Source organism: Seriola aureovittata, chromosome 24 (genome assembly GCF_021018895.1).
Source record: "Seriola aureovittata isolate HTS-2021-v1 ecotype China chromosome 24, ASM2101889v1, whole genome shotgun sequence".
NCBI lineage: Eukaryota > Metazoa > Chordata > Actinopteri > Carangiformes > Carangidae > Seriola > Seriola aureovittata.
Window position 1 is genome coordinate 5,195,873 of NC_079387.1, and position 23,667 is coordinate 5,219,539.

The 23,667-nt window shown below is 40.9% G+C and overlaps 1 protein-coding gene across 1 annotated transcript in view; it reads right to left on the reverse strand.

Annotated features, from left to right (window-relative positions):
• creb3l1 (cAMP responsive element binding protein 3-like 1) overlaps positions 1 to 23,667 on the reverse strand; it is a 32,983-nt gene that overhangs the window by 3,083 nt on the left and 6,233 nt on the right. The window contains exons 2-12 of the mRNA XM_056370202.1: positions 19,202 to 19,334; positions 17,476 to 17,562; positions 8,384 to 8,538; positions 8,196 to 8,277; positions 7,775 to 7,974; positions 6,605 to 6,751; positions 6,276 to 6,334; positions 3,637 to 3,705; positions 947 to 1,049; positions 696 to 849; positions 82 to 247 (exon numbers count right to left, since the gene is read on the reverse strand). Coding sequence (XP_056226177.1) covers positions 82 to 247; positions 696 to 849; positions 947 to 1,049; positions 3,637 to 3,705; positions 6,276 to 6,334; positions 6,605 to 6,751; positions 7,775 to 7,974; positions 8,196 to 8,277; positions 8,384 to 8,538; positions 17,476 to 17,562; positions 19,202 to 19,334 — 1,355 coding nt within the window. The remainder of the gene's footprint in view (positions 1 to 81; positions 248 to 695; positions 850 to 946; positions 1,050 to 3,636; positions 3,706 to 6,275; positions 6,335 to 6,604; positions 6,752 to 7,774; positions 7,975 to 8,195; positions 8,278 to 8,383; positions 8,539 to 17,475; positions 17,563 to 19,201; positions 19,335 to 23,667) is intronic.

A 23,667-nucleotide genomic window follows, 5' to 3' on the forward strand; every position in this document is an offset into this window, starting at 1 on the left:
GGACAGAAGAGAGGAAATGAATTAATACTGTTTGATATGTAACAGAGAGAGATCACAGTATCAGTGGAGTGTGGTTCACACCTCCGGTCTAACTTGGGCCCAGTTGTCTGGTTGCTGTGGGCGTCAGCTGTGTAACGGCTTGTCTGGATGTGGGAGTGGGCTTCTGACTGTAGCCTCTCCCCTTCTGTCACTGAACTCTCCTCCAGTGGAGCCCCTTCATTGTAGAAGAGCAGGCTGCGGGAACGCACTGCAACACAAACACGCAGCAGTTTTCATGCTGTACATGTGAACATTTTTAAAATAGAATTAGAGCATTTGTATGCACTCATTTATCAAACATTATATTTGCTGTTTGAAGCTTTGTTTCAGTGCGATGGTTTTCAGTTTTTCTGACTTAAATTATTGTAAATTGAATATCTTCGGGGACATTTTAGGACATCATCTTGTAGAATTTCAGTTTGGGTACAGTCTAGCAGACCTTTTCTCTCACCACTCACAGGATGGGTCTTGGCACAACAGAGTGGTATTTAACATGATGACCGCCTGACTTCAGTGGTGGAAGTGGTTAAAGGAAGTGAATTTATAGGGAGGTGGAATGCATTTTAAGTCTTGAACTATAGACTGTTGAAATCTTGCCCTGAACGTCACAAACTGGTCATATACTGTCCACTGGGATGGTTTATTTCTAGACCTACCCTGACTGGTGGTGTAGAGGTCCGCTGACGGAAGAGGGGGAGGAGAGGAGGAAGAAGAGGTGGAGGACAAAGAGGAGGCGTGAGTGAGGAAGGAGAGGGGTGAGAGGCAGGGGGAGAAGGAGCCCAACACCAGGACAAAACACACAGCCACCATCTGCACAGAGAGAGGAACAAAACACTCCCGTCAATATATAATCATTATGTATATATTTTTTGTGTGTGAAGAACTTTAGAACTGCAGAAGTATTTACCATGAGGCATGTCCCTGTTTGAGTTGAGGCCATTTTACAAGAACGGGGAACAACTTTCCCTGAAATCAATGACTGGAGCTTCTGGAGCTGCTGTAGCAGAGACCTAGAGAGAACAAGACAGATACATTACAGAAGAATATTAAATAGCTGCTTTGTGTTAGAGTTATCCCCAGTATAAAAGAGCAGGAAGCAGTTTAAAGCCTATTGCCTTAGTCAAGGGCAGCCAGAGAACTTCTAATACAGGTGCCTTGGAGCACTTGGAGGAATCCAACACCTCAAGGAAGTTCAACCTGTTAAAATTCTTATATTTCAGTATTTCCAGATGGTCAAGGTCGGGATTAGAGCCTGATGATTTGTGCAGAGTCTGAGAGGAAGAGCAGCCTAAGAGGTTAAACTCGGGGCAGGAAGCACCCCTGTGATTCTGCCTCTTTAATGAGTATGTGTTTATGTCCATAGTGTGTGCATTCACACACATGGCTCGACTGTCCATCCACCACTAAGTACAGTATACTCAGCACATGTAAAGCCATTGGAAACCACAGGAAGAGTTACGCACACACTGAGACGTAGAGTTTATTTCACCTAAAATCTACGATGTCCCTCCAGAGAGTTTCTCTCCCCTTGTGTGCTGCTCCACTCTGGGTTGATTACAGTAAACTTTAACCACCTGATCTGCTGCTGTTTTGCCAGTTAGTAAAGAGCAGTAGAGTTGAACAGTGTACCGGAGGTAAAACACTTCGATAAAGTATATCAGTGGGATCTGGAGAGCAGGGTTCTGATGGTATGAGCTGTCAGGGGCTGTGAGGACACACTCTCGCCACTGAGTGGAGACAGAGAGCCAGTTACTGCCGCACACAGCGAACCAGCCCTCAGCAAGTCATTGAGTCATGTGATGAGTTAGAAACTAAACCAGACACTAAACGGGTTAATCATTCTATCACAGATTCTGTGATTAAACGAGACAATGAGTGGAGCTGTGAGTCAGTCTCCTGCTACATGTTATATTTTAAATTTCCATGCTGAGGTCTGTCACGTGCACCAGAGTGAAGCATTTTGCCAGCTGCAATAAATGTACATGGGATGATACTAACCAGCGTCAGTCACACAGGACTTTGATGTAAAACCACAGTAATTTACTGCTACAGTTATTGCTGCTTAAAATATACAGTGACTTCCAAAGGTCATGCTGGTTGACTGGGTGAATGAAAGTGTATGTAAATATTCAGCGCGAGACTGAAAAAATTAAATGAATGCATTAAATCAAAATGAGACAAACATTGCTCAGAGTTGTTATGAGTTGTTTTACGTCTAGGGACGCTTGGCTAGCACTTTCCTCTTGCTTCAAATGTTTTGTGCTAAGCTAGGCTAAGCATACCCTTAACCACTGGGCTGAACTGGGCTCACAGAGCTGACATCATTATAAATCTTCTCATCTGACAGCAAATAAACATCTGTGAAAAATCCCTGTTTGAGTGAGTGTCTGGTCAGATTTAATTGCAGTGAAAAAAAAAAAGCTTTGTGCGAAACAAATTTAACACTTTAAAAAACACATTTAATGCTGCATGGAATTGGAGTTAAAACTATTCTTGTACAACTAATAAACCAGTAACACGAACCCAGATCTGTATGAATCAGACATGCAGTACAGAAAAAACACTGCACGGAGAACAAAATGACCACTAATAACTGCATCTGGGGCATTTTTAGGAACTAGGAGCTTAAATTTAGTTCAGTCATTTAAGAACCTTTTTTTTTTTTTTTTTTTAAGACCCACACACATATTCTGGACTTTATGTGAGAATGAGTGTGCTGACTCATGTTTCCCACTTTGTGCCAAGTCATTGTTCCCCTGTGTGGTGGTTTCACATATTCATCTGAGGGAGAGAGAGAGAGTGTGTGTGTGTGTGTGTGTGTGTGTGTGTGTGTGTGTGTGTGTGGTGGGAAGGGAGGGGGTTGCCTACCATGATGAAAGCTACTGTTAACTCGCAGCTTTAATGACAGACTGACTCTGCCACAGACAGACAGACGGACTTTGTAGAGACACCCCCCCTCCTCTCAACCCTCAAACGTCTATCTCACCACACCCACCCACCCATCTACCCACCCACTCCATGATAATAGCAGATTGGTTTCATATTGTTATAATAACAGAGGAGACGAATGGAGCAGGGTGAGTCTAAACTTTGCTTATGGAGCAGATAAATTTCTCCTATAATTCTCTCAGTGTAATTCACTGTATATATACATCAAACGTTTTATACATACAGAGCATAAATACTAGTATGTATAACCTACAGTAGAGTACTTTTGTCCTTTGAAGACCACATGGCTGCAGCGTTTTTCTGGCTTGCAGTTATAATAATCGTTATTTCTCCAAGATAAATGAGAACCAGTTTCTCCAGCCCTGCTGCAACCAATCAGTCAACTCTCACATTATCAGGCTGCATTCTTTGCAAACTTGTTGCTGTCCTGTTGCTGTTTTCAGTGATGATAATCCAAACATCATTACATGAATCCTGGATCTGTGTTATAAATGTTTGGAGCCAACGCACAACAGCTTCAGTCTGTTCAGAGACACAGCGGCAAAACAACACTAATATCAGCCTGAGTGTGTGTGTGCGTGCGCGCGCGCGTGTGTGTGTGTGTGTTTGTGTGTGTGTGTGTGTGTGTGTGTGTGCAAGAAGCCTCACCTGTTGGCAGTCTCCAGGTTTTCTACTTTTCTCCATAGATCGCTGTTTTCTGACGTGTAGTTCTCCACCCTGATGCGCGCACACACACACACACACACACACACACACACACACACCACACACACACACACACACACACACACACAGATTTTTGTCAACATTTTGACTCTGCTACTCAGATCAGAAAGTTTGAAGCTTAAGAGAATCAAGAGTTATTCAGGTGGTTTCACTGAATTTGACTGACAATACACTTTCACTCTTAGCCACAGTAGAGACACGGCTCTATGAATAACACTGAATAACCACTTTGGTCCAGACTGAAATATCTCAACAACTATTGAATGGGTTACCATTATATTTTGCATCCAATAATGAGTCCTCATGAGTTTGTTGACCCCCTAACTTCTCCTGTAGCACCACCAGCAGGTTGACATTTTAATTTGTCCAATATTTTACTTCAAAACCGATGACATTCCCATCATCCTCAGCTGTGCTAAGTGGCAGATGTTACCATGCTGACATGGTAAACTAAGATGGTGAATCTATGGGACTTCAGGGGCTGTTTAGATGAGTATTGGACAGTTAACATTGGTTATATTTCAGCTTTTCATCCAAAAACAACTATTGAATACACTTGTAATGTACCTAAGAACTAATAAAAACAAGAATGGGATTATATAGACATTAGAAGAGAGAGCTGTCACATTTTATACCATTATGTCCTAACTGACATATTAGAGACAACGTGGATCATTTTAATTCAACATTGAGATTCTTTACAGATATTTTAGAAGTGTTCAAGCATTTTGAAATGACATTTAAACATCTTTTATTGAGATAAGAGATTCCTGCTCTAGACTGTCTCCCTCTCATCCCTTTTTCTTTTTCCTTCCTCTATCCTGTGTCATCTCTGCTAATCCTACTGATCTCAATTATCAATCCAACATCCTGCTAATCTCTCGCTCTCTTCCTCATAATCCTCCTGATCTCCTCCTCATTCATTCACATTCCTTCCAGCGAGTCGTCCTGCTGTTTTCTTTCGGTGGGGTCATGCAGTAATTCTGCCCTCGTCTTCAAAACAGACACAACAACACAAAGAGGATATAAAGAGGAGGATCTCTCTGTTTTTACCTCTGTTCTCCTGATTCAGTTGAAAGATAACACAACTCTCTCCTTACCCTGATGGGATTAATATGACGTTTTGTTACCACCTGTAGGAACCTCTATTGGTACTTATCAAAGGACTACACCAATTTACTTTATGCAACGTCAAAACACCCCCACATTTTCATCTCTCTTTCACTCTCGCTGTCGGAGTCTCTTTCGGTCTGACCCATGTGTTCAACAGGTTATTGGAGTCCCGCCATAGCAAAGAAAGGCCAGAATAACAAAGGAAAGAAAGGGAAGGAGGAGAAAGGATTTTCTGTTCACTTCTGAGGTTCTTTAATGAATCAGAAGACGTAGAGACAAGATGAGTGCTGGTGAAATCTAACCCCGCTATAACCTGTGTGTTTGTGGGTGTGCTGCCCCCAGTGTAATCCCCAGCAGAGCTGTAGCGTCTGTTACCGCACTCAGCTCTGAACCAGTTGGGAAAACCTCTAAATACAAAAACGGCATCTTAACTGAACTTCAACTGCCAAGTTCACTTCAGCATTACACAATTCTATCTTTTCTCTCTTTGCCAGTTGCATTTTTCATTTTCTGTGCTGGTCATGTACATAAAGAGCACACAATTATGTATAAAAAGGCCTATGGTTAGATTCAACTCATGGAAAACCTCACTGACCAACATGGCTGCCTTCTGGACCAAAGACAATACTCTAAAATACATTGTTAAAACAGCTCGGAAAAATGGAAGAAAAAGTTATTCATTCACTGCATTGACATCGCTTTGTAACTGGCATGATTTGGTTCTGATTCAATTCAAACAAACCTCCTTATTGTCCTACAACTACTAAAAGCACATCAATGATCCACACCGATGACATGAACACACACATACATACATGTACTGTCCTGCTGCTGTAAATACTCTGGAGCACAAAGTGTGTATCAATTCACGTATTAAAATAGTCCCCAATCAGTGCACTATTTACTCCTGTTTGCACAACCTTTGCTAAAAAGGACAGGGTAGGGAAGTCAAAAAGTTTTGAGAGAAAGATTCAGGCCTCAGCATGCTTCAAAAAGAGGGGTCATCTGACTGTCTGACTTCATCGACATATTGTACAACCCTGGTTATATGAAGCAAACTGACGCCTTAAAACGTCATTGGTTTTGGTATTTTCTTTGTTGACAAAAGAAAAACATAAAATAACACCAGAATTATCCTTAAAGATTCTGTCACTGTGCCACAAAGATCTGTTCACCAAATTCAAGGATTACAACTGATTCAGTTTTTAGTTTTGGATTAATTAAAGATCAATTTAGTAAAACTGGTGCAAACACTAAACACAGAATTTCTGATTTTAATAGTGGCCACTGAGATATTGTAGTATGGTAACTTTAATACCATTTGAGGGGACTATAATGAGAAAAAAAGTGTTTGGAAGTCACAAAATGACAGACAGATACAAAGGTAAACCAAAGAGGAGTGGAAAAGGAACGGAAAAATAAGGGCAAAGATTTTTTCCAAGCCTTACTTCTTCTCCAGACATTCCACATACTCTTTCTTCTTCCTCCGACTCTCCTGAGCTGAGATCTGGGAAGAAAAACAGACAAACATTATCTTCTTTTTTTCTAGAATTAGGTACCCTAATTAATTTCTTCAGGTGGAGCTACAGAGCAGCTGCAGGAAATGTTTGACATCATGAGACTATTTCAGTAACTATTTCTGTTTTAGCATCACCATTTGATTCTCAGTAATGCCCCCCCCCCCCAGTCAGTCAGAATCATTCTGTGAATAGCTTTTATTCAATCAGATGTTCAGTGCTGCTGTGAACATGAACAGAATAAAAGGTACTGTGTGTACCTTATTTTTAATCTTCCGTCTGACTCTCTTCAGTGCCTTCTCTTCACTCTTGGTGAGAGGAAGTTTGTTGGGTACTGGGTAACCCTCAGCAACCAGGGTCCTCTTCTCTTCTTCTGTCAGCATGAGGGGTCCTGAACCCTGCAACTTCTGCACAATGGAACACACACTTCAACAACCATGCAACAACAATTTATCTTCAAATAAACCCTGCATGGGACTGACTCATCACGTTTTCGTCCACATGAAGAGTTAAACTGATTCACCAAATTCTCAAAAGGTTCTGTGTCTGATTACCCACGTCAGCATGCATTCAAACACACTCACTCTTCTCTGAGAAAAGAGATAAATGAGGAAAAATACTGAAACCTGATGCTATGACAGACGGCATCAGCGTTTATCTGTTTACAACAAACTAACAAACTGAAACTCTCAAACTTCTTTGTCCCTTCATTTATGGATGTTATTGTTGAATAACTCCGAAACAGGATCCTGTTGCATCATGGCACAAGAACAATCCTTTAACATTTGTGCTGTTTTTTTTTGTTTTTTTTTACAGCAGTTCAGCTGTTCATTTCTTTGCTGACATTGAGCAATCCTGTATAAACATTTAAGGAATAACATTATGACATGAGTCCAAATGTGAATCATTTGCTCGGAAAAAAGCTGAATCAGACCGACAATGGTCAGACACTGAATATTCAGATTTTGACTGAATTTTGTAGGCAAATACTTGGACTGATTTAACCCTAAAACCACAGTTGTATCCCCACGATACAGTATCTGAAGTTAGGACAAAACTAATTCTCTATATTCACAGTGGCAGACAAGATAACAAAGGTAATGTAACGTACATCTCTGTCACAATACACAGTATAGTCAAATAATTTGTAACTATAACAAAATCTATACTCTTATCTCAACCCAGCCTGGATTTCAAGCATAATATGTTAATGGAGCAACAATTTTTACACAATGCACATTAGAGGTGGAATTTGTAATTGCCAAAATTATAGTAAACGTCAAATGTTTACCAAGCATATCTGCTGTTCTCTATTCGTGAACCATGAGCCATTAAATGAACAATAGTGTGTCAGTGAATATGCACCCACAGGCGGTAGCTCTAATGACTTTCATATAATCCCTGAGTGAGCATTATGTTCTTTTACTCACATGTGGTGCAGTGAGGAGAGGTGAAGAGGAGATGGCGGAGGAAGAGGATGAGGAGGAGGAAGAGGCACGACCTCCTGGTCTCTGTTGTGGTTGAGGGGAAGACGGGGGCAGAGGGAGGTGTGGGGAGGAGGGAGGCAGGGAGCCGTCACTGTCGCCGTGGTTACTGCTGGGAGGGGTGGGCGGGAGCTGGAGAGCGTCGTCTACAGAAGAGGACAGTGTTGAATGAGTGCTTCTATTTTAAACTGAGGATATACAAAAACACATCTGAATGTTTGGATCATGTTTTCTTGAAAAGATGGAAGAGACTGTGGTGATTAGATACATTTGTGTCACTTCCTATATTGATCAATTTTGCAGAATTGATCTGTGATGCCAGTGTAACATGTGGGTGTGTTTGTGCATCTGTCTGTGTTGCATGTACCGCTGGGCAGGCTGAGATACTGTCCAATCTCTCTGGGTTCATCTTTTATAGCCACTGGCTTCATATCATCTTGACTGCGCTCCTGCAGACAAACAACAAACACACAAACAGCAGTGATGCTGATGAACGAGCAGAGAAAATCAACAACATTATACAAAGTTTTTCATTGTGGTGGGGTGGATGCTAACCGTGTGTTTCCAAGCCGATCCTCTGTGTGGGGGGGCTGGGCTTAATATGAGGGGCGGGCCTTCCAGAGGCTGAGGATCTAACCTTTGGACCACATCAGGTTCCTCCTGTTTCACCAAGATGGCTGACAGGTCCTGACTGAAGCTCCATTCAAACTCTAAGGAAAAGACAGAATATCACAATAAATGTCCACATGTACATTGAAATGTGTCCATGTGGCGATGGGCAAACTGTATCATTTTGTAGGTCTGTGCTGAATCTCTATATTTAAAATACCTGTGAGAGTAGGCCTATGTTTTAAAACTACTACTACTACTAACTAACCCCAATAATGTAAAGTCATCTGCCATCATGAAAATCACATCTCTGTAAAGTTTCCTTATACTTGTGCTTAAATTTTTGTAGCAAATTTAGTAAACAACTGTATTTCTCTTCAAGGAGGCTTTGCTGTAGGTCTTCCAATGGGAAGTAACTGGTAGATTATAAATCACACTTTCAAAGAGCTTTCCCAAAACATTTGAGCACTTCCTGACCAGGCTGGTTATTACAGACTGCTGGACGAAGTCGCTCTGGCAACTGTGGTGCATAATTTGACTCCTGTGAGTGTGTATCTACCCTGAAATAAAAAGACAGGCTGAACCGTCAACTCGTCTTCAGTATCCCTCCTCAGAAAAGAAACAGTTGCAGCCTTTAAACACTGTCGAAAATATGCATAATTGAGTGACAACAATGAGCTGAGAGTACAATTTCAAAGGAGGTTCACCAAAACACAATGAGGATATATTTCTAGAAGCATGTGACAGGTACTCCAGTGTTTAGTCTGCCGTGACCTGCAGAAAGTATTTTTAGGGATATAAGTGCCTCTGCACGGCTGCAGAAAAGCTAGTCACTGGCACTCCTGGTGTATTTGTTGTCCTAGTGGGCAGGATGATGAGGAGGCTCTGGTCCTCCCTGCCAGCTCCTGAAATGAACTCTGGGAGGGACAGATATTTCTTGTGGAGCATCATCACAATTCTTCAGCAAAAACACATGTGAAGTGCAGAAAATTCATGTTTATCAAACAAAATGAACAATAGGGAACTACAATGACTGTCATCCAGTGATTCCCAACCAATAAAGCAGCTCAGCTAATATGAAAACACATTAATAAATATATAATAAAGAAATTAATATTATCCATCCGTATATTAGTGCTTGGCAGGAATACAAACATAAATAGAATATGAAATTGGTGTGAGGCTAATATTTAGCATGTTTATATTCATAATAACCTTTCAGACCCTTTACTCAGTAGTTGCACCTTTGGCAGCGATTACAGCCTCCAGTGTTCTTGGTTGTGACTCGACAAACTTTGCACACCTAGATTTGAGGATTTTTCTGCCATTCCTCTCTGCAGATCCTCTCAAGCTCAAGCTCAGCAGACATGGCACTTAAATTGAGACCCCGACAGTTCAATTTTGATTTCATCAGATCAGACAATCTTGCTTCTCACAGTCTGAGACTCCTTTAGGTGCTTTTTTTTTTTTTTATGCAGACTTTCACTGAGGAGAGGCTTCCGTCTGGTTAATCTGCCACAGAGCCGAGATAAGTGGAGCGCTGCAGTGATGGTTCTCCTTCTGGAGGTTTTTTAGGCTCCAGTCTCTGGGCTCTGCAGGCAGCTCCTTCCAGCAGCTCCTTCCACCTTGTGGATTGGGTTCTGCTTCTACAGGCAGGTATGTGTGCCTTTCCAAATCATGTCCAGTCATCTGGATTGACCCCAGGTGGACTCCAGTCAAGGTGCAGAAACATCTTAAAGATGATCAAGAGAAATTGGAGGCACCTGAGCTAAACTTCATAGCAAATTGTCTGAATACTTATGTCAATGCGATAATTCACTTTTTCCTTTTAATAAATGATTATTATCATTATGGGGTACTGAGTGTAGATTGATGAGGGAAAACATGAGTTTATACAGTTTTATCATAGGGCTGCAACATAACACAATATGAAAAAAGTGAAGGGCTCTGAATTCTTTCTGAATGCACTGTATTTAAGAGATTATATTATATTTAGACTTCACTGTCCTGTTGACTTTTCCAAAATTCCCTACAGTGGGTAAAGGGCAGCCTTGACTCCCACACAGCTTGGTCACCCATGTGAGAACCTCTTGCAACCACCATTGGACTTCTCTCTAACATTATAGGATATTATTCCACTCCGAGAGGGCCTGAAGAAATTCTTCCCACTGGGAAGAGTCTCCTCGAGGATGCCTCAAAAAACAAGATTACCGAGTTAGCTGGATAACTGCACTGAGGAAAGCCTGGAACAGCTGTTTTTCTGTTCATGCCCCAGATTTGGTCGTTTCCAGATTTTACTCTGCACACTATCCAGCTAACTTAATTTCTCTCTGAGGGACAGAATCCAGATGCTGCAGTCCACAGCGTTATATAATCCAGAGTTAACAGACTAGGTGGCCTTTCTCTGACGGGTCATCTCTGATCTTTCCATCAGGTTTCTCATTATATGAATTTAAAGGAGCCTTCTATCAATTTTTACACATGAAGAAGTGGTTTACTAGTCATGGGGAGTACTACTAAGCCTGCAAAGACTGGTGTATAATACCACCTGTGGCTCAAGGGGAACTTCTCTAATGATGGCGTAGTGATATCATCAGGGATTTGAGACAAGTTTAAAGTGTTATAAAATGGAGGTGTAGAGTTGTGGGTATTTACCAGGCAGACAGGGTCTAAGAAAGGTACTATCGAGCTGCAGAAGGAGCTTAACCTGTGCTACAGGACTAAAACTCAGGATGCCTTGACCTCTGTGACATCAGTTCTGACTGTTTCTTTTTCTTTCTACTATATAATGTTTTTGTGTCTGGACCATTACATCAAATAGGAATTACGTTCATGTCTTTTACACACATTTTCATACATATCTTCTCTGCAAAATAATGTTCTGTTTATTTGCACAGTGCTGGTTCACCCCACCGGAGCTGAACGTTCACAATGTGTGTTTTCAATTAAGTCGCTTTTAAAGGTGAAGTGATTAGGCACTGTTCCAAGGAAGCCTCATTAGGCAAAAGTCCAACTAACAGTCGATATGAGTGTTTTGTTTCAACTTTGACTTTAAATTCAAAAGTGAAACGATGAAACTTTTTAGAGGTAACCAAGAACTAAAAGGTAACTTCAGGTTGAGAAGGAGAGGTGTGTGATGTTTTATCAAGTCAGCATTTTCTCTTTGGAATAAAACACCAGGTGAGACACTTTGATGTTTGTCACAGCACACACATTCACCTAAAAGGCTCCCATGGTGTATGGAAAGAGAGCAGTAGCAGTTTAACAAGACAAGGGCTGCTGTGTGTGTGTGTGTGTTGGGAGTGAACGTCATTTTAATCACCTCCTGGTTTCCTAGCAACATTTTGCTGGTAAAATGCTCTGAAGTTTACAAGCCGTGTGTGTGTGTGTGTGTGTGTGTGTGTGTGTGTGTGTGTGTGTGTGTGTGTGTGTGTGTGTGTGTGTGTACGTGCGTGTGTGTGTGTGTGTGTTGGGCAGAAGCAGAGGGGGATGGAGGTGTGTGCCCATCAGAGAGCTGGTATCCTGTCCATCACTACAGCAGAGGATCCATCCTAAAAACAAATCTCTGCGGCCTCTTTCTGCTGGTTTAGACAAACCTAAAGCCAATAAGTTTCAAGCTCAACACTGTAATCTGTGGAGTCAATATCAGAAATAAACTCTGACTTCAAGATTGTCAAAAAATAACCATTTGGCTGGTTATGAGAGAAGTCTTGAGTTGATTTGCAAGATCAGTATCTGAGCCAATAGAGATGTTTATTAGTATCAGCTGAACTGGTTCTAATTAAATTCAGATTTTGAGTTCATTTTAGAGCAAAACAGCCACAAAGATGAACATGTACTGTTCATGCTGATCAGTAAACTTCATGGTAACCTGCCCATTATCCTATTGGATAAATATTTTCAGAGCAGACGTTTTGGCATGGCATAGCAGGAAAACCACAAGAGTGATTGATAACATTAAAAACAACTGCATTCCCTTTTCCCATTTCCATTTAGATGAGCTTGTGCTGGCACTGTGCATGCTGACTCACTGTCATGCCTTGCCGGGATACTTGATGGCACTGAGCCACCGTTGACATTTGTTTCACCTGCTCTTTCCCTGCTCTGATAAGTCGAAATGTCTGCTGTGAAAAAGGTCTGTCAGGACTTGCAGAGAAGTCGACATTTTGAACTGATGTTCGCACTAGAAGGAAGGTCAGGGGGTCACCACAAATATCAGGGTGGTCTTTAGGTTTTCAGATACCCTGACACGGACCAAAATGTTGGTGAAGAGGAAACTCTGACCTGGCGGAGGCTCTGGAGGGAAAGTCTGAGTGTTACCAAAATCATTATTATTTATACTGTGGTTTCAGCTCTGTTCTAGATCAGCAGAGTACATAATGAGCTGGATTTCAGAACACTGGAGTGCTAATGAATCAGCAAGGCGGCACATGTTAGTGTCATTACATCAACAACATGCGGTATATCCCTAGAGTCAGGTAAGGTAGGTATAGTGTGTGGCTGCAGCTAATAATTATTTCTTCTCTCCATTTGCTGATTATTTTCATTCTAATTAGTCATTGTTTGTTTTATAAAATGCCTGAAAATTGTGAGAAAAACATTTGACAATTTGAGAAAAACACAGGACACACAGAGGAAGCTGTGTGTCAGTGGGTGTAACATGTTAAGTTGAAGGGACACGGTGCTGCCATAGCACGGAAAACACAGCTGCACCTAATAAAGTAATTATGTGCAGTGACATGTCACTATTATTATCAAATTAGACATATCAGGCTCCCAGGTGTGGTGTTAACTCCAACCAGCTCATCAATACCTGTTTTTTAATATCAAAATTTTTGTTCAAATCTTTCCATAAATTGAATGATTTATTAGTACGGCCCTCACTGCTACCTCCAATGTGTCATTTGTTAATAATGTCACCGATCAGCCTGGCGACTCATTGACAGGAGAGATTAGGAGAAACAAATGGATTCAGTTTTTGGGTGGATGCACCGTTTACTTATTCTGTATATCCACTGTAGAAGTCAGACCCTCAGAGGTCTCTCCTAATGAGGCCGGCCCTGCTGCTAACCTCAGCCTCGTTAAGCCTCCTGCTCTCGTTAAGCCAGGGCTTGATTGGAAGCCTTCTACAAGGCTTTTAATGGATAACAGAAGCTGTTCGCTGTTAGCCAATGCAAAGGAAAACTGATCATCAGAGACCGAGTGACACATCTTTTGACAGTGTCACAGGGGAGGTTTGAGTTAAAAATAATATTCTGTTCATACTTACAACATGAACAGAGATAATATTAAGGACCTGATGGTTCCAACATGATCAAAATTGTCTTATAATTTTGAGCCTTGGCCCATCAGAGGACATTTTCCAAATAATGAAGGGACTGTTGATATAATGTGTTGCATCCCACATACAGAACAGGAGATAGAAAGTGGGGGATGCTGTGAGTGGAAGTAATAAAAGTAAAACCTGATCCTCTCAGTTACCATTTAATGGAATCTCTTTGGACGCTGTATTAACAGAAAAAAATAAAAGAAAGTCTGTGTGTGTGGGTAAAATCTTGTAAACTCAGGTAAGAAATCCTCTGATGGAGCAGTGGTTAATGACCAGAGGCTCCTGGCAGTCGCCACAGAGGAGAGGTGGTGACTGTGTTTGATCTCTGTGGGACAGCAGCTGTATTAAAACAATAGATGGAGCCGCACAGTAGGAGCTGTAGTAAAATACACAGCTTCTCTTTGACTGTATAAGAGCAACGAGACCACAGACAGAGAGAGAGAAAGAGAGAGAGGGTGAGACAAACACAGGAAAGCTAAAACTTGCTAAACTTCTTAAGTATCGATGATCCTGTATATGAATGTGTCTGGTGAGTGCCATAAAACACACAAACCGACAGATTTAAATGCTAAGCTACTGTGAAATGTATTGGCTTGTTGTGTTGTCCAGTTTGTACAATATCAACTGGGTATTATAACGTGCTCACATGGTGCAGTAAAGGTGTGTTTCATCATCATCTAAAAGTTAATAATAGTTGGGATCTACAGTGAGCTTCATCTGGCCACGGGTGAACACATGGGCTATGGTTTGATTTATTTTCATGTCATATCAACTATTATAGGAGTGTTAAAATGTTATGATCAATAAAATAAACCATTATTATTTTTTCCAGCCAAAAAACGACTTTAGACCCTTGTGGTTCCTCTGTAATTCAAACACTGCATCATGGGAGATATTTGAGCACTGTGGTCAAAGTGGGAGATTTTGTAGGGTCTCTTATCTGGCAGCTTCCTGGAAGAATATTTAATGATCCAAATTTTATCTGTGATCAGTTATGAGATCTGAACTTCTGCTTTTCTGATCTAAGAACCTTGTAATTCTACTTGGGCAGGACCTTAAACAGAGAAAGAGCCACTGATTAATTTTGTTTCTGAAAGGTCAACAACTTCTAACATCCCTAGGTGGTTAATTAAACGGCATCATCATGAAACATCATGATAAACTAACTGCTGCTCTTACTGCTGTGCTCTCAGTGGATGCTGAGAGCGCCTGGAAAAAGGCACAAAGTGCAGGGAGAGAGTCTCTTCTCTGCACTGAGCTTCATCTGAGATTAGAGTTGAATACCGTTGAAGAATTTACAGAATTTATGAGAAAATCTTGCCAGAACCTTCTGCCATTTCCCGGGAAAAATGCTTGTGAGAATCAGGGACTTTCAGTATGTGCTTTTGTGTTCACATTTATTGTGTATATGCTGAAACAAAATCACCTTCCCCAAATGCCACAAACAGTACCAAAGAACTAAAGAACAACATGCTGAAGTCTACCCTTGAAATGATTCACTATTATTATGGAGCAGCTGCAGCAGCCTAGTCAAAATAATTTAGATGCCAAAATGGCAAATAACACTTCAGCTGTGGCACAAAATATTTGTTCAAGTATAAAAGAGTAAAAAAAAAATCAGAATATTAAATGGTAGTGGTAAACTGCACAAAGTAAAAATCCCTTTTACAGGAATTAAGAAACTGGTTAATTTACAACTTTCCAGCAGCAATGGAAGTAAATCAAGCCTTGAAAGTTAAAGCAAACAGTTCCTACAGGTTGATGACTTACAAATCCTCTGTCTGTACGAAGGCAGTGTTGGAACAAACTGATGCATCATTCGGACAGTACTGTACTGCAGGAAGTAGTCCTATCTATCACTATCAGAATGGTGTGAAAAAGACTATCAGAAAGTATCAGGCCAGACTCGTCAGAGCTTCTTACTACAGCAAGATAATGAGCCAAAAAGAACCAGGTGGTGGCTTCACGTGATGAAGAGCAGCACAGTGTCTAGAATTACACCCCATGGAGCTGGTTTAAGATGAACTGAACACAAGGTGAAAGCAAGGCAGACAAGTGCAACACATTAATGGGAACTCGTGCAACATTGTTGGGATTCAAATTAAGAGATACTGAGGTATTAAACTATGTGCATTTCAATAACATGTGGAAAAACGGAGGTTTCTAAAACTTGTGAGCCGTAGTGTATATAATGGTCAATTCGCGCAGTTGATATACAGTAAGGTAGAGATGTAAAACTGTTGGAAAGTAAGTGCCACAAAGTTTATGCTCAGGATTTATGGAGCAGATGCAGGTTGTAAAAATGAAGTTTGGATGAAGTTCAATAATAAATAGACTGGAATAGATTCAAATGCAAATGATATGTGCTTTTCTGTCTGCATGTGTGTGTGCATGTGTGTGTTTGTGTGTGTATGTGTGTGTATGTATTCCATATGTGAGCTTGAGTTGACAGTTACACAACTACAGATGGAAACACACAAAAGTAATATATACCTTATAAATAGCCTGAAATCAAAGCTTGAATTTGAAGCAATGTTTGAACGCTTTATTTTATTAAGTAATATATCATTTTAATGGCATTTTAATCTACATAACTTTCTGCTTCCTTTGGCTTCAGTAAATTTACATTCTAACCAAAGCATACATGATTGGAGTGACTCTAACTCTATCTGACATTGATTTACAACCTGGATCTTATTTTCTCCTGAAGCTAATTATTATCTGCAGAAATATTCCATTTCACAGTACTGAGCTAAACACATGCACGCACTGGCAACGCATACATCAAACAGTTGTTTTTTTTTTTTTATGTGAATTACACTCCTTTTGCTCAATGTGCGGTTTTGGCAATACAGATAATCTGATATTCATACCAATAAAGTAGGATTTAATTGGATTAAGGGAGACAGAGAAAGATAGAAAACAGGAGAGTCAGATAGAGACAGGGAGAGAAAGTGAGAAAGATAACCTGACAGAAGAGAGAGAGAGAGAGAGAGAGAGAGAGAGACAGAGAGAGAGAGAGACAGAGAGAGAGAGAGAGAGAGAGAAAGACAGAGTTTCCGCTGGCTTCGGCTAAAGCTGCAGACTCAAAACCATATGCTTGTCATAGTGTTGTGTGAGCCTGTGTGTGTGTGTGTGTGTGTGTGTGTGAGTCTGTGTGTGTGTGTGTGTGTGTGAGTCTGTGTGTGTGTGTGTTAGGTGGGCAGGGCTTAGCTGGAGGAAAACTGCTCAGACTGGGATCCTGCTGTGAGCAGCAGGATCCCCGGGACAAATGGAGAAAGGACAGCAGACAGACAGACAGAATGAGACAGTCAGGTACAGACAGAGAAGGAGAGGAAGACAGCAGGGGATAATGGGGAAGATGAGTCACAAAGAGTGAGAAAGGCAGAAAGACAAAGACGAACAGAGCAGGGTTTGAAATACACAGTGTTTTTATGATGCACTCCTCCTACACACAACATAACAGACAACAGATTAAGCCAATCATCACACATATTATATGACAGACAGTGGATTCAGCCAATCAGAGTGTGTACTGTATGACAGACAGCAGGGTCAGACTGCATGTTAAGCGTTACATCAGAGAGGAACCTGAGCCAACCTGATAACCGGCGTGATAAAGAACCAGACTAAACATCAGCAGCAGATTTTCCAGGAAGCATAAACTAAGATAACTAAGAAGAAAATATGAAAATATCAAGTGACCTACCAGACTCTTGGTCCATTTTGATTGACAGCGCTGGGCTCTGGGGGGCGGAGTCTTCACTCAAAGAGTAGCTGTGCTCTGCTTGAATATCTGACAGATTCAAAAGCCTTTTTCAGTCATGGAATATGTACAATACACTGGTTTCATCTACCTGTTAAAGTAATGGCTGTTTGTCATTCAGATATAGGTGCCAGTTATGTACATGTTTATTGCCGCTTTGCAATACTGTGTTATCTGGGACTGGGAAGAGGGAGCGGTATAACAGGTGGAGCACAGCGTTGAGTTTAAGAGCAATGATATGAAGGAAGAAGAGCGCTCCAAGTTCTCTCACGGGCTCCATAAGTGATGGGTTTTATTATGTATTTTTCCATTAAGATAGCAAAATCTGATGTCTGTTTTACAATGTCAAACAGTGCACAGACCTATGATGACAAGCTGTTAAGTTGGGACTCTCATAATTTTATTTTCCTTATGCATATGAGATGATAATTTGGTACTAAAGTTATTGTGGTGCTCTTAAAAAGAGATGCATTTAAGCTCTCTCTATGCATATTTAACCTTGTGCTGCTGCGGCACAAGGTATATCAATATTAATTTGAAGGATTTCAATTCAGACTTGTTGTTAATGTTAAAATGTTCAACCCAGTTAGATTGACTTTTACAGTAAATTGACTTGTGGCTTTTTTAGACATGAGGCCAACATTTAGATCGCCCTCACATTTAAGTTAAGAGGTGGATGCGACAGTTATGAATCTATAAATTCAACATCTTTCAAAACACGTCCGTCAAAATGTTTTTACTGCTTCCTACAATCATAGCCATCTCACCGTGGAGGCCTCAGCCACTCTAGTGATCACGACACCAATGATTTGTCTCAAGTGACGAGTCTGACAAGTAGTGCTACATCCTTCTGACAGCTTCAACAGACTGAGAGAACCTACATTAACTCTGAGAAGGGAGACCAGGAGCCATTCATGCAGCTCTGGGAGTTTATTTTGCAAGTGAGTGCCTTGTGGTAGCTCAGCCGGCGGAAGCCTGAACCAACAGCTTAGGGCCTCCTCTTCACAGAGCCAGCACCTGCTAGGTGAGGGATAAAAGTCCAATGTGTTTCCTGCTGGTTAAGAGGCAGGAGTTTTGGATGTCTCAGACTTTGGCAGCAGAAACTGGCTCTCGGATCATGGAATTTGACTCTGGGGAAGGCCGAGACGGTTTGATTTCAGTGGTTGAGAAGTAACAACTTGATACAGTTGGTCTTCGTGCACAGAGTGTTGGCTTTCGAATTAAACCAAATAATGGGACTGGGGTCTTTCCTACCCAGACTTTGGCTGAGGAGTGGAACAACTGGCTGCTGCACTGTTGGAGGTTTGTCAAGGAAACAAGAAGGTCATCTACATGTGACTATGAGTGGAGCAGAAGAAAACTCTGCATTTTAAAGCAAGCAACTTCAAGACAGTGGTCGGGCATTGGAAAGAGTTCCACCAACCAACTTCTTTTACCTGCTGTGAGATTTTAATAATGGAAAAAATTAGGAATTCAGAGGAAACAACCGCTGTGCTCCAACCCCCTGGTGCATTTGTATTGGATTGCACTGTTAGGCATTACATACATTCATTTTCTGCACAAATCCCAGTGTGTTCTTGCATTTCAATACTGTGAGGAACTGTGGAGAACTGTACACGGCATGTGTGTTCTTGTAATGATAATTTTTCATAATAAAAGAGAAGCTGACCTGGACTGCTGTCTATGTCCATGTGTAAAAGGGAAGGTCTGTCTGCCAGCAGGGGTCGCTCTAATAGATGGTCGTCAAAGAAACTGTTGAATAATTCACTGCTGAAGTCGTCCATCTGATCACCTGAGAAAGGCTGGAACACATGAGGACACATGGAGACAAAAATAGTTATTTTATGCAATAAAATGGGAAATTGTTTTCTTTAGTTAGTTGCCACTCCAAATAAAGAAATATGCTGTGGTACATTGGATATAGCTGGTAAATTTGTACAGTCTGTGCAACAATTCAGCATCTAATGAAAACCATGTGTCTCCAAACTTAGTGATTTAGAATTTTTCATATAAACTGAAAGATTATGTTTACCTTTGTGGGTACTTAAGATAAAAAAAAAACCCATAGGATTTAGTGTTTTAAAAATGCATCGTCTTCTTACCTAATGACAAATGACCGGAGATACATGATTTCCACAGGGCAGTGAGGACACGTGAGGTGCCTTGCCTTGCAGTTATTCAGCTTGGAGTGTCCGGGAACTAAAGCTTATAAATATATTCCCATCAACCATACTTTCAACTATTAATGCTAACATAGCATGCTAACTTTCTACAGTTTGCATTTGTGGGTGTAATAATCTGCAAGTGTAAAGGATAAATGCTGAGATTTCTGCAACTGTTAATATGAAATCTTAAGACCTGGAAAAAGATACTTACTTACAGCTAATACTTATTTTCTATCAATAATTATTCTGCCAATTCTTTTCTTAATCAATCAATTGGTTGTTTGGTCTATAAAGTGTCAGAAAACTAGACAATCTAGACTGTGTTAATGGCATGGAGAGTCAGTGAGTGGGAAACAGCATTGATAGATTCATCCTCAGTGTGGATGAATGAGTCACTGAGCTGAGAGACGTTGTTCTGGAAGCCTGGGACAGCATGGTGCTCTGATTTCACTGCTTTACACGCACACAAACACATACACACACAATATGAGTCACCCTGCTCTTAAACAAACATGCACAAAGCAGTATAAAAGCATACACACACACACACACACACACACACACACACCACACACACACACACACACACACACACACATGGATTGGTTGGAACCTATTACTACACAAGTAAACTGTGCTTGGAGGCTCCTCACACAGACACAGTGACAGAAATAACTTAGATTTGATTAACAACAAATACAAAAATTGATTTACATGTTTTATTCCTGGAAATTAGCTTCAGTTCTGCCAGTGTGTCACAGCAGATTAAATCAGTCCAGTAGCAACAATGAAGACAGCGCTGAGATAATAAATATAGACCTAACTTCAATATTTTTTCAACAATGGATCACATGTGTAATGTGAAAGGGGTCACTTGTGGTGATGAACCAACAAAGAACTCATCCGACTCCACAGTTCCTCTCAGCTCTATGAAGCATTTCACCCTCTTTCGGTTCATTGTTCTGGGTTTTCCATCCTCACATACTCCACTCTCATCAAACAGCAGGCAGCTCTGATAAACCCCCTGCATGATACTTACCAGTAATATGTATGACACTATAATATGAAAACTGCAGTGCTTGTAGTCATGTCCATCACTGCAGAAGGAGAGGCATGGCGATGAAATAGAGTAAACAGAAACAAGCCAGTTTGTACAGGATGTACTGCAGGAGTATGGGAATCCCTGGTATGTTCTGCAATATTCTTTGCAAACAAGTACCACACCATCACACCTTCACACATGCATTATCTCAGTGTGTATGTGTGACTTTGCTTGGGAGATCAAGTGTGTCTGTGGTGTAAGTCTGGGACACACGCAGCTGTCTAATGAAACCACATGGAGTTAAGCACAAACACACACAGAAGGTAGGCATACAGACGGTGGGTAAAATAACAGGAGTGCATGACAAATAAAGAACTGCTGATGTTTTGAAACTCAACTGTGAACTGATGTGAGATTTGAACATATAAAGATACAAGAGAAATGCTTATTTAAAACACAACAAAAGCCATTAAACAGAGGAACCTGAAGATTTGTCTGCAGTAAGTATAACAAAAGAACAAGATTAATATAAGATTAATAGTGATTCAGTGATTAAATAAAAAGGGACTAAGAGTCAGCTGATTCTAGAATCAATAAAGGAACCATATCCACATTTGTATTTGAACATAAACTCAAGGCTAAGAGTAAAACAACTGAAAGCCACTGCACAAAAAGGTGTGTTCATGCACTTACTGATCCTGCAGCCATCCATACACAAACGAATACTCACCCATTCATAAACAAACGCACCCACGCGCAGGAATAGTAATACAGACAGAGCGGCCTTGTCCTCCTGCGGCACTAAACATTCAAACAATATCCCTTCAAATAACCGTGACACTGCCCCTTTAACTTTGCTCCATTAGGGAATATAGGTCACATTTAAGCTGGGCTGCATAAAAATAAACAGTGAAAAGTTTCCAAGATGGAGAAATGTGGCTGAAATTACTGAAATGATGGGAGAGGTGCAGGGAGAGAGAGGAAGCAGAGAAAGCATTTCAGTATGATCTAAAATTAGCTCTAGTAGCTGCATTAGTCCAACAGTAGTAGTGTTTATGTTGCGCTCTACTAACATTTTACTATATAGAGATTAACTCTTGTAGCTCCAGCGGTTGCAGCTTTGTACTGACCCTATTTTGCAATATTTAGTTGGGGTAGGTTTGTTATCCACTTGCTCACATCCAATGCACCTGGAGTCTGTGATTCAGCTCCCACCTACTACCAGCACAACCCTGTTTGAGGCTAATCTTTTTCTTATCCATCACCTGGCACCAAGATGTATCCATGGCACTGTTTGTTTTTTCTAAACCCACACAAACATGTCTAGCTAATCGGCGTGATGAAAACCTCCTCCTTTCAGGACTGGACGTGTACAGGCTGTGTCATTGACGTCTCCCTTCACTCCTGTGTTTTAGTTTACTAAGTGATAAAGAAATCTGACAGAAATTTAGCTAAATTGCACATTGATCCATATGGCACACACCCTAAAGGCACAAAACCTAGGGGTGGATTTCAGGTGGGATAAGGAAGGAGGGAAATGATGGAATGTGTCAAATCAAACCATACAGCCAAAAGAAATTATTAAATTGCCAGAAACTCCCAACCTTTCTTGTATCCTTCTCTGCCATCATTCATCTTTCACATCACTATGTACAACTTGTGCAACATATACAGAGAGATACACATGCAGTAGAAGCTGTTGTTGTTAGGTCAGAAAGCTTAATGAGCCCAGAGTGGTTCAGTGTTAGGTGGTTGGTGCTGGGACAGCTGCAGCCAGGGGTCTGGACCTTTCATTACCTGAAACACTCTGCCTTCTGCTGGGAAAAGAATCCCATTAGGGAGTGTTAGAGAGCAGTTGACACTTTTTATAGTTTATTTCGGTGCTGGGGTGTCATTAGGGGGGGATGGGGTTGAGATGTAAACCACACAGGGAAAGAGCCTGAGAAGACAGACGCAAGGAGTAATTATAAATGCAGAGAGAGACTCTGTTATGTCTGTAATTAACAGTGTTGAGTCTCAACACATCTCTCCCCTCTCCTTTCATTTGGATGCCTCACTGGTTCAGGTGAGACAGACAGAAAACGACCAAATGATTCATTTTGGCGTTAAGGCTTGAACGCTGGCTTAACTGTGCAGTCTGTTGGTAAGAGGAGCCACCTGCTGCACCTTCACAATCATACAGCAAATGAACCACATGCTCACAGACTTGTGAAGGAAATTTCCTTTCTGCAGTGCAATGATGAAGCAAAGCATTGCGATGAACTGGACTACTGAGAGCCAGTCCAAAAAGTTTATGTCATTATGGCATGAATATTGCAGTGGAAACCATCGTAAACTCTTCAGAACATCATGTAAAGGCCAAAGGCAAATACGCTGAAAAGAAAATGTTCTCGACAAGTTTCAAATTCAGCCCTCCAAACTACTGTCATTTGGATTCAATCAACTCTGCGTCTTCTGGTTGTTCTTAAATCCTGGTTTCTGATTTTTAGATTATTACTCAAGTGGGAGAAAGAAACCAAATTAAAGCATAAACTACATTTATTCTCAGCAGATCAAAGATGTCAAGAACAAGTGGTTTGGTATTTTGTGATTCATGTTTAGTAAAATAAAGTAAGCTGTTCTAGTATTACCTGATTATGAAGCATTACAACTATAACTGGAGACATACGACAGGCTTCCTCTATGCATGCAATTATTTTCACACAGATTATATTTTACTGCATCACGTGCCAGCCATAATTGTTAGCAATAGCTCTATTTGTGCATGTCAAAAAAACTGCAATACATAGTTATCTGCTTCTTAATGAATCCCAAGATTCCAAGTCAGAACTGGGTGTGATATCCAACAGTACGCAAGACGTCCTCAAAGCGATTGCTTTCTGGCACACATTCAATTCAAGCAGCAATGATGAGTCGATTAATCAAATA